The 13,212-nt window shown below is 45.4% G+C and overlaps 1 protein-coding gene across 1 annotated transcript in view; it reads right to left on the bottom strand.

Moving 5' to 3' along the window:
• The window catches only part of LOC101336980 (cytochrome P450 3A29-like), a 28,800-nt gene extending 27,191 nt beyond the window's left edge, over positions 1–1,609 (bottom strand). The window contains exons 1-2 of the mRNA XM_033839162.1: positions 1,539–1,609; positions 920–1,013 (exon numbers count right to left, since the gene is read on the bottom strand). Coding sequence (XP_033695053.1) covers positions 920–1,013; positions 1,539–1,609 — 165 coding nt within the window. The remainder of the gene's footprint in view (positions 1–919; positions 1,014–1,538) is intronic.
• Between the last annotated feature and the right edge of the window lie 11,603 nt (positions 1,610–13,212).

Genomic DNA, 13,212 nt, shown 5'->3' with positions numbered 1-13,212 from the left:
GGGCCAGGCCCTGGGCAAGGCATCAGAGCTGGATTAATATCAAGGCTCAGCCAGAATTCATAGTCCATATGCCACCTAGTACATTCTGTTCAGTTAAATTAAAATTTTAATAATTTTGCCAAATCCTGTCCTTTCTAGTGATTTTCCATAAGTAATTCTGCCTTGTTTTTTTGTTTTTTAACCCACAGTTCATTTAGTAGTTAAATATCTGAAGTCGAAGACAACCACTATCCAGTCTCCGTTATACTCTCTCTCTGCTCAAACTCATCCATGAGGTGCCTCCTCTGAAGACACAGAAGTAAAGCAGAAAGTTCTTGTTCCATCTCTCAAATCTCCAAAATAGTCACCGGTACAAGAGGTGGATTAGAGCATGGAAATAACTGCTGGGGTTAGCAGTTCTTGAGGGAATTCAAGTATGTGCAAATTACTCAACGGTGAGTACTAGGGTTGCCTCAGAAAGTGAAGTTTCCAATCAATCCAGGAGGAATTTCTTTTAAAAGGGTACCCACAGCACATGCTAGCAAAAGGAAAGTCTGACTGTAGTGTAGGCAGCTTAATAAGCCACGACCAGGCACCCTCTTCATGCTTTTCTCCTAATACTAAGGGGATGGTGCCTTCCTGGGAATCTGCACCTGGCAGAAAGAAAATCCTCTTCACAATACTCACCAGGTGGAAAATCAAGTCCTGTGCTGAATCAGCTAGAGAGCTGGGCTGTCTGAGGCCGCAAAACCTGAGGCTCCTAACAGCTGAAAATGGAGCCATGGGGTAAACTTGGCCATGTGCTGAGTGGAGCCTATGGTGTCGTTTCTGGAAAGCATGAAACTTCAGACCTTTCTCTTGAGAAGGGGAAATTTTATCATGGAACTCAGCTGAGATTTGCAACCAGAAGAAGCAAAGCTGGAGCTCAAACATCACGTACCTTTTGGTAGGACAGAATATTTCCAAAATAAGGCAGAGGTGTTGGCCCAGGAATCCCCAGCTTCTTAAAAAGTCCATGTGAATAAGTTCCGTATCTATAAAGTGGAAGAGGAAACCAGGTCACAGGGATTGTGTAGTAAGTGCTGGAGCTGGCCAGTCACTGACTCAGAACTGGACAGTCAACCTAGGGAGGTAACATGTAGGTGATAACTAATAACAGCGATTCCAAAACTGATATTACATCCACTCATCACCTCCTTTCCCACCTGCACTGTGAGACCCACAAAAAGTAATGATGATTAGATAAAAGCAGCTGAAGTCTTCACCGTCCCAATCCTAGAATGAATACTTGATAAATGTTTCCAATTTGAGTGTTCCTGAGAAGTTGAGGCAGGAATCTTCCAGGGAATTAATCATGTTTATTAGTTACCTGACTCTTCCATGATTTGGAGATTCTCATTCTAGGTAGAAAGGGGAAAAGGTTTTTTTTTGGTAGTACCCAAAGCTTTAACAACTTCTGGTCCATTAACTTGGATCTTCAAAACAGACAAGGAAAGGGAGACCTGATTAGCACCCCAAGTCCAAGATCACAGAGGAGACAAGCCTGGACAGTTACTCACATATAGAGAAGCACGAGGATGGTAGCCAGGAGAACCCAGGTTTCCGTGGAAAAGCTTGAGATTGGGTCCATGGCCACTTTCCTCTGAGTTTCCCTCCTCTGAGTTTCCTTTCAGCTGTGTGTGCTATTCTTTGCAGGCCTTTGAGTGTGGAGTTTCCCTTCCTGGCCAGTGGAGATTCAGTGAGGCTGGAAGCTTTATGTTCTGGGAAGGGGGTGGAGCTGGAGCTGCAGCCAGTAGAAGGGCCACCTGTGCTCCACCTGCATGAGCCCTCCCTGCCTTGATGGTTGGCAAAGCATCAGGGACACTCCAGTTCGACGTCCCTTGAGTTGGTATCTGTGACAATTCAATATCAACTCAATCAGTGTTATCAGTAAGCCCAACTATTACAGAAACTCACATAAAGCCACTGACCATATCTCCTCTAAACTACCCTTGTCCCCATAACTGCCCACACTTTAAAATACCTGAAATTCTTCCAACAAGCTAGGTCTACAGATCTTTACCCATGCAGTTTCCTCTGCCTAGAAATGTCCTTGTTTCCTCTCTAAGTCTCCTGTTCATCCTTCAAATCCCAGCTCAGACAGAACCCACCGTTTTAGAGACTTTCCTAACCAACTTCCTTGAACAGATATAACCTCTTCTTCCTCTGGCGAACTTCTGTCCTCTGCACACAGTTTTAATATGTCCATCACGACTGTTGGATTCCTTACCTAGTTCCCCCACCAGATTGAGAGCTTGTGCACAGTCTGGGTATTCGTCACCATCATGTCCCTGGAACCAAGACAGTGCTTTCTGCCGAGTGGGAATGAGAAAGTTTGGTGGACTTGAGCTGGTGGAGGTAAGATCACTGGGCCACTCTGTGTCCTTTTCAAGCGGCTCTTTGGTGACCACACCATCTTCCTGGATTATTAATACAACAAGAGAGCCTGGCTGCACCTCGGCCACCATCCCTGCACATTCAGGATGATCCATCAGGATTCTATTGACAAGAAGGCTCCTGAGGGAGAGACAGGATATGGAGGGGATGGTGATGGCACACTAAGGAGTATGGATTCAGGCTGATTCCTGTCCTGCCCTCAGATAGTCCTGCATTAGCAAGTTAGACAGATTCTAGACCAAAGAATGGCCCCCTATCTCTGGAGAAGCTGCAAGTCCAAGATCAATGGGTGTAAAGAGGAGAAACAGCCTGATAGCCAAGCGGGCCCCACCTCTTTATCCACCAGTGTTGTGGCACACACAGTACACAGGACTCCAAAAAGATGGTATGAGGTTTTTCTATGGGGCAAAGTGGCGTCAGAGCAGATGGCTTCCTGCTTTTTGACAAGTAGGGAATTTATAATGGGTATGAGGACCTGGCAAGGAGGAGGCTTACATTAGAGGTCAGTGTCATCTGTGAGCCCGCACCCCATTCCTTATGAGAGAAACCTGAGGATTGAGGGTCTGGAAATTACATGGCCTCACTGTCATTATTCTGACCCAGGTCCTGGGATTGCTTGGCCTGGAAAACCATGAATTACGTAAAAAACAAAATCTCAAAGATTCTTAAACTCAACAGAAACACAAGACATTTAAGCTGTGCTTGTGCACTTCCTTCTCTCTTTATCCTTTCTCACTTTAAGTCCTTCTGCAGAAAGTGATACCCATCTTTCACCAACTCTTTCCCTCCCTCTGACTTGAAAGTCCCCAGGGCTCCTGGACAACAGCCTGAGAGGGTGGATGTCTCATTGATTAAATGCAGTAAGTCCCAACTATGTCACCTGCCTTCTTTTGTTTCCTTGGGGACTTGTCATGCAGCATGAAATTTCTACCATCATAGTTTGTCATCTTTGTGTTCAGACTTTCTCCAGGAGACACCTGTTAAAATCCATAGCTGCCACTGGTAAGTAAAATGCATGAATACATCTATTCATTCGTGCGTTGATTCAAGGTCAAGTGGGTGAATGTCAGGTGCAGGTATTGTGCTGGGGTGTGGGCTAGAAGCCATACAGTCTCCTTCCTTGAGAGCAGCTTCCAAGTGGAGGGAGTGAGACACACAACCATGCTTAGTGTGTGGCATACCTCTGGAATCTCTGAAAAAAGAATGGAGCCCTACAGAGAGGTAGTGAAGGAGGGAAGTGGCTGCAAGCCTGAATACCGACAAAGGACAGGCCTGGGAAACTGGAAGATGATCCCCAGGAAAAGTAGGATAGAAAGTCCCTGAAACTCTGATACATTTCTGCCCTCTTTCGGTAACTTCTCTGGGCGCTGTTAAGTGGAGTCGTGTTACAGCCCCCAGGTTACAGATGTAGAGACTGTGGCTTAGTGACTGCAGGTGGCTTCCCAACAGCTGTTGATCACAACCTGTCATATGTAAGCTAACATGAAGATAGATTGGCAAGTCTTCTGCACTGAAATGCCAGTATGCAATGTTTGCTGTTTCGTGATAAGGGTCACTATGGGAAATAGTGAGACCCGAGGCTGCAGCAGCAACTTGGTTACAATCTGGCTCCTATCTCCGTGGCTACCCCTGCCCAGGAGCTCCCCCACGGGTCTCCAGAACCAAGGACTCTATCTCACCTCACCAGGAATAAAGACAGGTGCAGGTCATGAGGACACTAAGGGTCTTGTGTGTAGGATCCACCTCTCTATGTTCCCAACTGAGAGGAACATAAAATACACCCTACATGGGATGATTGGGGTGTTGTCTGATAACTACTGACAACTCAATTCACTCAACTAAACTCACAGCCTTTCTTATTCTTCTTGAGAACACCCTTTATAGAAACTATATGATTTCATCTTCCTCCAAAACACACACTTGGCTATGATGATTTTCTCACTAAGCCTTATATGACCATCACCTGCCCTATTCACCGCAGGGCTGGTCCAGCTGGTTGGAATCTATCCCAATGGCGATAGGATAGTCATTTCCTGGGAATAAAATGTAGCCAGTACCACGTCCTAACCAATACAAATAGCCTTGCTCTGCAAGGGGAAATAATAGAAGGCATGATCTTTGTGCCCCTTCATTCACAGCCAGGAAGACCTAACAGGAAGCGACGTATAGACTAAGATTGTGAAGGAAGACATGTGTGCCTGAAGATCACCCCACACCCCATGTCTCTCATCTAGTCGTTTGTGTACTAATGGGCTCGTCATGTACTTTCAAAGCTCTTTTCTCAATGCCTAGGGCACGAATATGACTAAAATCCAGACAGTATTCAGGTTGAAGACAGAGACAAATAGGTGGTTATGGTACAGCCAAGGTAAACTAATTATACAAGTTTCAGAAACAGTGTCTTCATCAACTATAAATGGCTTATCTTCTCAGTCCTTAGCAATGAGCTGGAGTTGAAAATCAAATAACACTCAGGGAGGCGTTAGCTCACTAATAGGTGAACAGGGTGTCAGGGACTCAGTGATGCAAGAGGCACTGTCAGTCTGCTATTCCTGTCCTTTTATATTGTTTGCCTAGGTGGCTCCTCTTCTGGGAAGCCTGTCCTGATGTCCACTGGCTGAAAGAATTGCCCACCATATGGGGAGGCAGTGTTGCTCTGGAGTGATTTGTGTGTTAGACTCAAATTTCACAGGTCACAACCTGGAGTGTACAAACAATGAAAGCAAGATTTTGTGTTTGTATTATATCTCTGCTCCCACGCCCTCATTCTTCTCAGTAGGGCAATGGCATTGAGCATGTCATTTCAGGGTAACAGGTGATAGCTAAGTTTTGGTGGCTTGGGGAGGTGAGTAGACAACTTTTCAGGGTCTCCTAGTATCAAGGGTGGGGAGATAGTGACAGGACATTCTGTCCTGGCCTTAGAGGAGGTGGGCACCTCACCCCAGTGTCACTGTATGTTGCTTGGGATCCATGCCTGCTGTGTTCAGGCCACGTGCCAAGCCCTGATAATAAAAAAGTCAAAATCTTTGCTCTCATGAAGCCTACACTTAAAGGGGAGAGAGACATAAACAAATAACTTCTCAAATAAGTATTGAGTTACATATCAGGACATGTATTATGAAGTAGAAGAACCCCTTACTTAAGCTCCCTTACCATTGATATAGTTGACTTTTCTTTCTTTCCTTAAACTCTGTCCTCCTTGAAAGATATGAAGGCAACAGAATAAGCAGGACTTGATGCATTGGGAGTGTGTGACCTTGGGCATCCGTGGGTCTGTTCCTCATCTGTCCGTGATGGAAATTGACCAGAATTCATCTAAAAGGAACTTATTTCAACCACGTGGTCCCTTCACTGCCTGCCTCTCTCAGCCTCTGTGTCTGTGGAGGATTTTCTAAACATTCCCTCCATTATTCTTCTTCCCTTATAGGTCATTGAGGGTCTCCAAGTCCTCCAGCCCAGTCAGGAACCAAGGGTTCTTGAGGGCAAGATGGAGAGCCAAGATGGAATAGGATGGACCTGGGAGAAGACAACCAACCATTTAGGTCTTGAGCTCTAAATTCTAGAGTGGTTTCTCAACTGGGGCTGCAGAGAGGGGCATACACCACACACACACACACACACGCGCACACACACACACACACCACACACACGCAGAGAGCAAGACCTAACCTCAGGCAAGGAAAGCTAACAATTCTTTTTTTTTTTTTTAATTTTTATTTTTTAACATCTTTATTGGAGTATAATTGCTTTACAATGGTGTGTTAGTTTCTGTTTTATAACAAAGTGAATCAGTTATACATATACATATGTTCCCATATCTCTTCCCTCTTGCGTGTTGTAAGTACTCAGCCTTCATTAAGTCATTCAATTCCCCCCGCCCCCCAACAAGCCCATGAGGTAGGTGTTGTTATGATCTCTCTTTTACAAATGAGCAAGCTGGGACACAGAAGGGTGATGTGACCACTCAAGGATGCATCACTAATTACTCACAGAGTTAGGATTCAAATTTAGATTATCTAGCTTTAGAGCCCAAGGTCTTAAATTAAACCAGGCTCAGCCTTGCCCAAGAATTTAATGGGAGCCTATCACTAAAACCCGGATCTTCCAAGAGGGTGGTGACCAGTGCTCTGCCCCAAACCAGAGACAAGGTGATGTCCCCTTGCAAGCCCATCGATGAGAGCTGGGGTGAGGTAGGAGAATATTTTTTCAGACCCACACACACTGCACCATAGAGAAAGCCCCTCCCCCATGCCCCGAAGCAGAAGCACTTCCATAGACTTCACAGCAAAGGGAAGAAGAGGAGGACATCCTCAGGGCTGCTCACTTTCTACTCCATCCTGGAGGGTCTCTTTCCTGATAAACTAGCCACTAACATCTCTACCACCCTGTACACCGTATAAAGTTCTTTCATGTCTCTCTTAATTGATCGTCGTGAAGACTCTGTGAGATAAGCAGTATTGGGATTATTTAATTCCCCCTTGACAGATGTGGAAATAGAAGCTCAGGGTGGAGAAAAGTCCTGCCCAAGCAATTAAACCATGAATCCAGAGCACAGAGCCAGATCTTGCGATTCTAAATTGTGCCTATGGCTTGTTCGCTTAGATTCAAGGGGCCTCCTGAAATAACTTTGCAGGTTATGTCATCTTCCCATGGGATAACTATTTCCTGCCACACATCCCATCGTGCTTCCACTCTTGTTCCAAATGCTGCACAGCTGGTTGTGACTACAAAAACGATATGCACATCCTTCTACCCGTTACTAAGTTGGGTATTCACTGCACTTTTGGTGTCAGCAGTTCGAGGATGTAGCAAATGGTTCAGACATGTCACAATCAGAATCATTTGGGTTTCCAGGAGAGCAGAAAGTAAAAAGTGATGAAAAGGAGTAAAAGAGGAATCAGAGAACAGAGGCAAATATCGGACAACCATATGGAAAGGAATGAACGAAACAGGAAGTATAAGATGAAGGGAAAAAACGAGGGTCTTGAGGCATGTTGGAAAAGAAAGGAAAAGCATTGGTCTCTCCTCATCGCTGCAGTAACTTCCTAACAAGTTTTGCTTGACTCTGTGCTGGCCTCATCCAGGGAATTCCCTTCTTAAGCCACCCGACAGAGTCTGGTAAAACACAGATCTTGTAACATTCCTCTGTGGTTCAAAGCCCTACAAACACTCCCATCATCCCCAAGATAAAATCTAAGTGCCTCAGGGTAGTATCTGAAGACGCTTCTTCATCTGGCCAAGAGTGGCTTCTTCAGACTTGTCTTGATCCCATCTCCTCATGCATTTGGCCAGAAGGAGAGAAGGGGAGAGGGCATTTCAGGATGTGAGAGTGGCCCGCCTTACCATCATTATCATTGTTGAGTATGCTTCTCATTTCTTGGTTGAAAAAGACAGGGTCTAAATCAAGCCAACTTTCTTACTGCTAATAAAGGAGTGATCAGATCCCAGGCCAAGACAGGGATCCTCTGCTTCTAGGGTCAATGTCTCACCCTGGTCTGGTCAACAGGGGGCTGGAGAGCGTGCAAGGCCTCTGGAAAGAGCTATTGGGCTTTGCAGGCACCATAGTGACCTGTCTTGTACTTGATAGGGTACAGTCCCGGGATTTGAAAATTTTAACTGAGGTAAAACTCATGGCACAAAATTAACCATTTTAAAGTGAACAACTTAGTGTCATTTAGCACATGCACAATGTTGTGCTACCTACACCACTATCTAGTTCCAAAATATTTCCATTACACCAAAATAAAATTTGTGCCCATTAAGCACATACCCTCCACTCTCCTCTTCCCAGGCCCTGATAACCACCAATGTACATTCTAGATGTTTCATATAAATGGATTCATGTAATATGTGGCCTTTTGTGTCTGGATTCTTTCATTCACGTTTCAAGGTTCATCCCTCTTGCACCATGCATCAGTACTTCACTCCTTTGATGGATGAATACTATTCTATTTATGAAAAAATTAATTAACAGTCAATCTAGGGCTTCCCTGGTGGTGCAGTGGTTAAGAATCCGCCTGCCGATGTAGGGGACATGGGTTTGAGCCCTGGTCTGGAAGATCCCACATGCCACAGAGCAACTAAGCCCATGCGCCACAACTACTGAGCCTGCGCTCTAGAGCCCGTGCTCCACAACAAGAGAAGCCACCGCAATGAGAAGCCTGCACACTGCAAGGAAGAGTAGCCCCTGCTCACTGCAACTAAAGAACACCAGTGCAGGAAGGAAGACCCAATGCAGCCAAAAATAAACAAATAAATAAATAAATAAAAATTAAAAGTTCCCTTAAAAAAAAATAGTCAATCTAAGAAAGAAATAGAAAATTTTATTCGAGCCAATCTGAGGATTATAACCTGGGAGACAATCTTTCAGAAAGCTTTGAGGACCGTTCCAACCATTAGAGGTCAAAGCACAGTTATGTAAGTTTTTGAGTCAAAAGGTTATACAACAGGGCTTCCCTGGTGGCGCAGTGGTTGAGAGTCCGCCTGCCGATGCAGGGAACACGGGTTCGTGACCCGGTCCGGGAAGATCCCACATGCCGCGGAGCGGCTGGGCCCGTGAGCCATGGCCGCTGAGCCTGCGCGTCCGGAGCCTGTGCTCCGCAACAGGAGAGGCCACAGCAGTGGGAGGCCCGCGTACCGCAAAAAAAAAAAAAAAAAAAAAAAAAAAAAAAGGGGGTTATACATCAAATGACATACTGACAATTTACACAAGCCAGATCTGCACGTTGCAACCCCTTACAAGACTAAAAGGATTGTTATCTCTAAGGAGTTATCTTGCTGGCACCAGAGAAAATTGCTCTTGACGATGAAGCAGGCATTCCTGTGTCTTCTAAGGAGGTCTGGTTAATGCACATGCACAATGCACTCTAAAGGGGGAGCGTGGCCCAAATCGCAGAGAGGGAATTTGTTTTTTTTTAAGATTTTTTTTCTTTTGATGTGGACCGCTTTTAAAGTCTTTATTGAATTTGTTACAATACTGCTTCTGTTTTCTGTTTAGGTTTTTTAGCCTCGAGGCATGTGGGATCTTAGCTCCCCAGCAGGGATCCAACCCACACCCCCTACATTGGAAGGCAAAGTCTTAACCACTGGACCACCAGGGAGGTCCCGGCAGAGAGGGAATTTTTTTTTTTTTTTTTTTTTGTGGTACGCGGGCCCCTCACTGTTGTGGCCTCTCCCGTTGCGGAGCACAGGCTCCGGACGCACAGGCTCAGCGGCCATGGCTCACGGGCCCAGCCGCTCCGCGGCATGTGGGATCCTCCCGTACCGGGGCACGAACCCGTGTCTCCTGCATCAGCAGGCGGACTCTCAACCACTGCACCACCAGGGAAGCCTCCAGACAGGGAATTTAATGTATGAAAACTTTTTTTCTTGTCTTGCCTTAAAAATAAGTTTGTTTCATCATATTGTATACAACATATACAACCATTTATTTATCCATTCATCCATGGATTTTCCTTGTTTCCAACCTTTTGCTTTTGTGGATAGTGCGGCAACGAACATGAAGATACATGTACTGGTTTTGAGAAACTGTTTCCAATCCTGTCATCTCCCCAGGAGTGCAGCTGCTGGGTCATGTGGTAATTCTATGCTTTCCTTGCTGAGGAGTGGCCAAACATTTTCCATGATTGTCGCACCACTTTACAACCCCACCGGCAATGAATGAGCTGTCCAATTTCTACACATTCTCACCAACACTTGCTTTTTACATTATTTTTTATAGCCATCCTAGTGGCTGTAATGCAGTAACATTTCTGACATTTTGACTTTTTGGAACCACAAAATCAAAACGTCCAAATGGTTAAGAATCTGTACGAATTTGCCAGGGAATGAGGGGGAAAGCGGGGAGGAAAAGGTATGGATGGGAACCTGCCCCAGGAGGTCCCTTAGCTTCCTATGGACTCCAGGGACATCTGTGCTCCTGTTGTGTAGACAGCTGGCTAGCAGGGATCCACAAAATGTGGCTGATATCAGGCGCTGGGTGAGTTATTTAAACCCTCTCAACCTCAGTTGCCTAATCTATAAAATGAGCATTCATAATTATGTCTTTCCCTCCTCAAGGAGCCCAGATCAGACCAGACTCTGGTCCCTGACCTGAAGGTTTTGGGGCCTGATCTGCAAGTCGGCCTCCTGGTGGCTTTGAGTGAAGAGAACATGTGACCTTGTCCATCAGATACCTGACCCTCAGCAGACCCTCTAGAAATGTTCACTCTTATGAGCTCATAAACTGTTCAACTAGTGCTAATAAGGACAAGAATTATAGCGTAATCACAAATTATGGAATGTATCTTCTGACAGCAAGAGGAGGAGACATGAGCTGAAGCTGTAGTGAAAAATCATTAAAATGTTGGGTTTGCTGAACGTGAACTCTTCATTTCTTTCCTCCTTGTTTAATGTTTAAATGGCTCCTCTTACCACCTGCTGTGTGTGGCGACACTGAGTCATAAATGTTCAGGACATTATTTCCTGGATTCTAACTGGGGCTGGGGGTGTCTGTCCAGCTGTGTGAGCTCAGGGCCCAGAGCAGGACCTCCAGCCCCACTTCACCCCACCTCTGTAGGACCTCAAAGTCCCCTGGGGTGATGTCCCTCCCACTCTCCTCCTCCTACCCTGGGGCAAAAATTGTTTCTGAAAAGTTTCCAAACTTGAGTCCATTGCTGGCCGAGGAAAGACAGATCCCAAGGGAAAAAATAAACAAACAAGAAGAATCAAGAGAGTTCATTCCCTCCTTACAGACACGGTGTATTCATGAAATTCAGCCAGGACTTCCAGGCAGTTACCAGATCCCTCACCCTGAGCTGCACGTTCCTCCCCCAGTTACTGGGAGTATCGGCTGCTACTGATTAAAGGCTGCCCTGCTCTCTAGAGAATCTCCCGGGGCCAAACTGAAGCCACTTCACCTGGGAGCCTGTGCCTCCTGGGGGATAAGAAGACCAGTCTATGATGGGGTACAAAAGGCTGGCCTGTGCCTCCAAGTGGGATCTACTCTGTATTACAAATCTCTTTCAGGCTTCCTGTGGAATCAAACTCCACAGAGAGCACATCTTCACCCAGCTTTTCCCCTTGCCCACCCAGATTCCCCTCATTCCCTTCCCCTGAGATCACTCTCTCAGTAAACTATTTGTGCCAGAGCCCTCAGGCCCTGCTTTTACGGAACCAGACCCAAGACAGTGGCTGAGCCCGAGCTCATGTGTGCACAGTGGCATTCAGCGGAGGGGCATAGAAGCACTGAAATTCAGCCCAAACTCTGTGGGCCAAGCAATGCAAGGAATGGACGGGCCTGTCTGATTTGCCCAAAACCACTGATTAGTCTAGACTCAGTCCTGGACGGACGGTCCTGGGATTTTAAACTCAGGGGCTCCAGCTTCAGAGCCACTCCTCGGTCATGGTCACGGTCACAGTGTAGTGCTACCTCCTTAGAAAAAAAACAAGACAGAGCACGATCAAGTCGTCCCATCCCTGATGCTGCTCTCTGATGAGGAAAGGGCTGTCTGCCAGGTTCCTCCACTCTGAAGTTACCCCTTCTGCTCTACAATGAATGGGTATTCTGAGCAGCACTACTTTGAAGCTATGTAAGTTTCCTCGTCAAATTGCAATTTATCCATTAATTCATTTACATATATCTGTATGTACTCATGTTTTCCTATTTTCTTGAATGGCTTAACAGCTCTTACTATCCTTATTTACTATAATGCTCAAATGGTCTCTGATTTGGGCAGTGGAAGCCCCTCAGGCTGGCTTCTGGGTCCTTTGGACACATCCCCCTCAATGTTTACAGTTCCTTGCTTTCTAGCCCAAGACGGTCCATCGTCGTCATGTACTTTCCCAGCCCTGGAATCAGCCATTTCTCTAAGGAGCCCAATTCCTTTCAGTGGAAAATGATATTTATAATCCAAGATCTGGGCACAAGGTATGCTCATTGCTATTAGGGTGTTATTGTTTCTACACTGTATCAGTGGAAAGCAGTAGGTGTCATGTGTTTTTGTAGCTACACAAACACACACACATACCTATCTATCTATATCTGTAACTCTCTGTCATCTGTCTATCTATCATCTGTCTATCTATCATCTATTTATCTATCTATCTATCTATCTATCTGTCTATATCATTCAGTCTGCTATCATCTACCTACATAGAAAAGCATGGATTTAATATGACCCTGCAATCCCACTTCTAGGCATATATCTGGAGAAAAACATGGCCCAAAAGGATACATACACCCCAGTGCTCACTGCATCACTATTTACAATAGCCAGGACATGGAAGCAACCTATTTCCATCGACAGAGGAATGGATAAAAAAGATGTGGTACATATATACAACGGAATATTACTCAGTCATTAAAAAGAATGAAATAATGCCATTTGCAGCAACATGGATGGACCTAGAGATTGTCATACTGAGTGAAGTAAGTCAGACAGAGAAAGAGAAATATCGTATGATAACCCTTATATGCAGACTCTAAAAAGAAATGATACAAATGAACCTATTTACAAAACAGAAACAGACTCACAGACTTAGAGAACAAGCTTATCCCCCCCCGCACAGGGCGGGGGGATAGTCAGGGAGTTTGGGATTGACATGTATGCACTGCTATGTTTAAAATGGATAACAAACAATGACCTACTGTATAGCACAGGAAACTCTGCTCACTGTCATGTGGCAGCCTGGATGGGAGGGCAGTTTGGGGGAGAATGGATACATTATCTATATGGTTGAGTCCCTTTGCTGTGCACCTGAAACTATCACAACATTGTTTTGTTTTGCTTTGTTTTGTTTTTATATATTTATTGACTT

The sequence above is a fragment of the Tursiops truncatus genome, chromosome 15, assembly GCF_011762595.2.
Source record: "Tursiops truncatus isolate mTurTru1 chromosome 15, mTurTru1.mat.Y, whole genome shotgun sequence".
NCBI lineage: Eukaryota > Metazoa > Chordata > Mammalia > Artiodactyla > Delphinidae > Tursiops > Tursiops truncatus.
The sequence above is the reverse complement of the archived record's forward strand: the minus strand, read 5'-3'. Positions and strand labels throughout refer to the sequence as shown.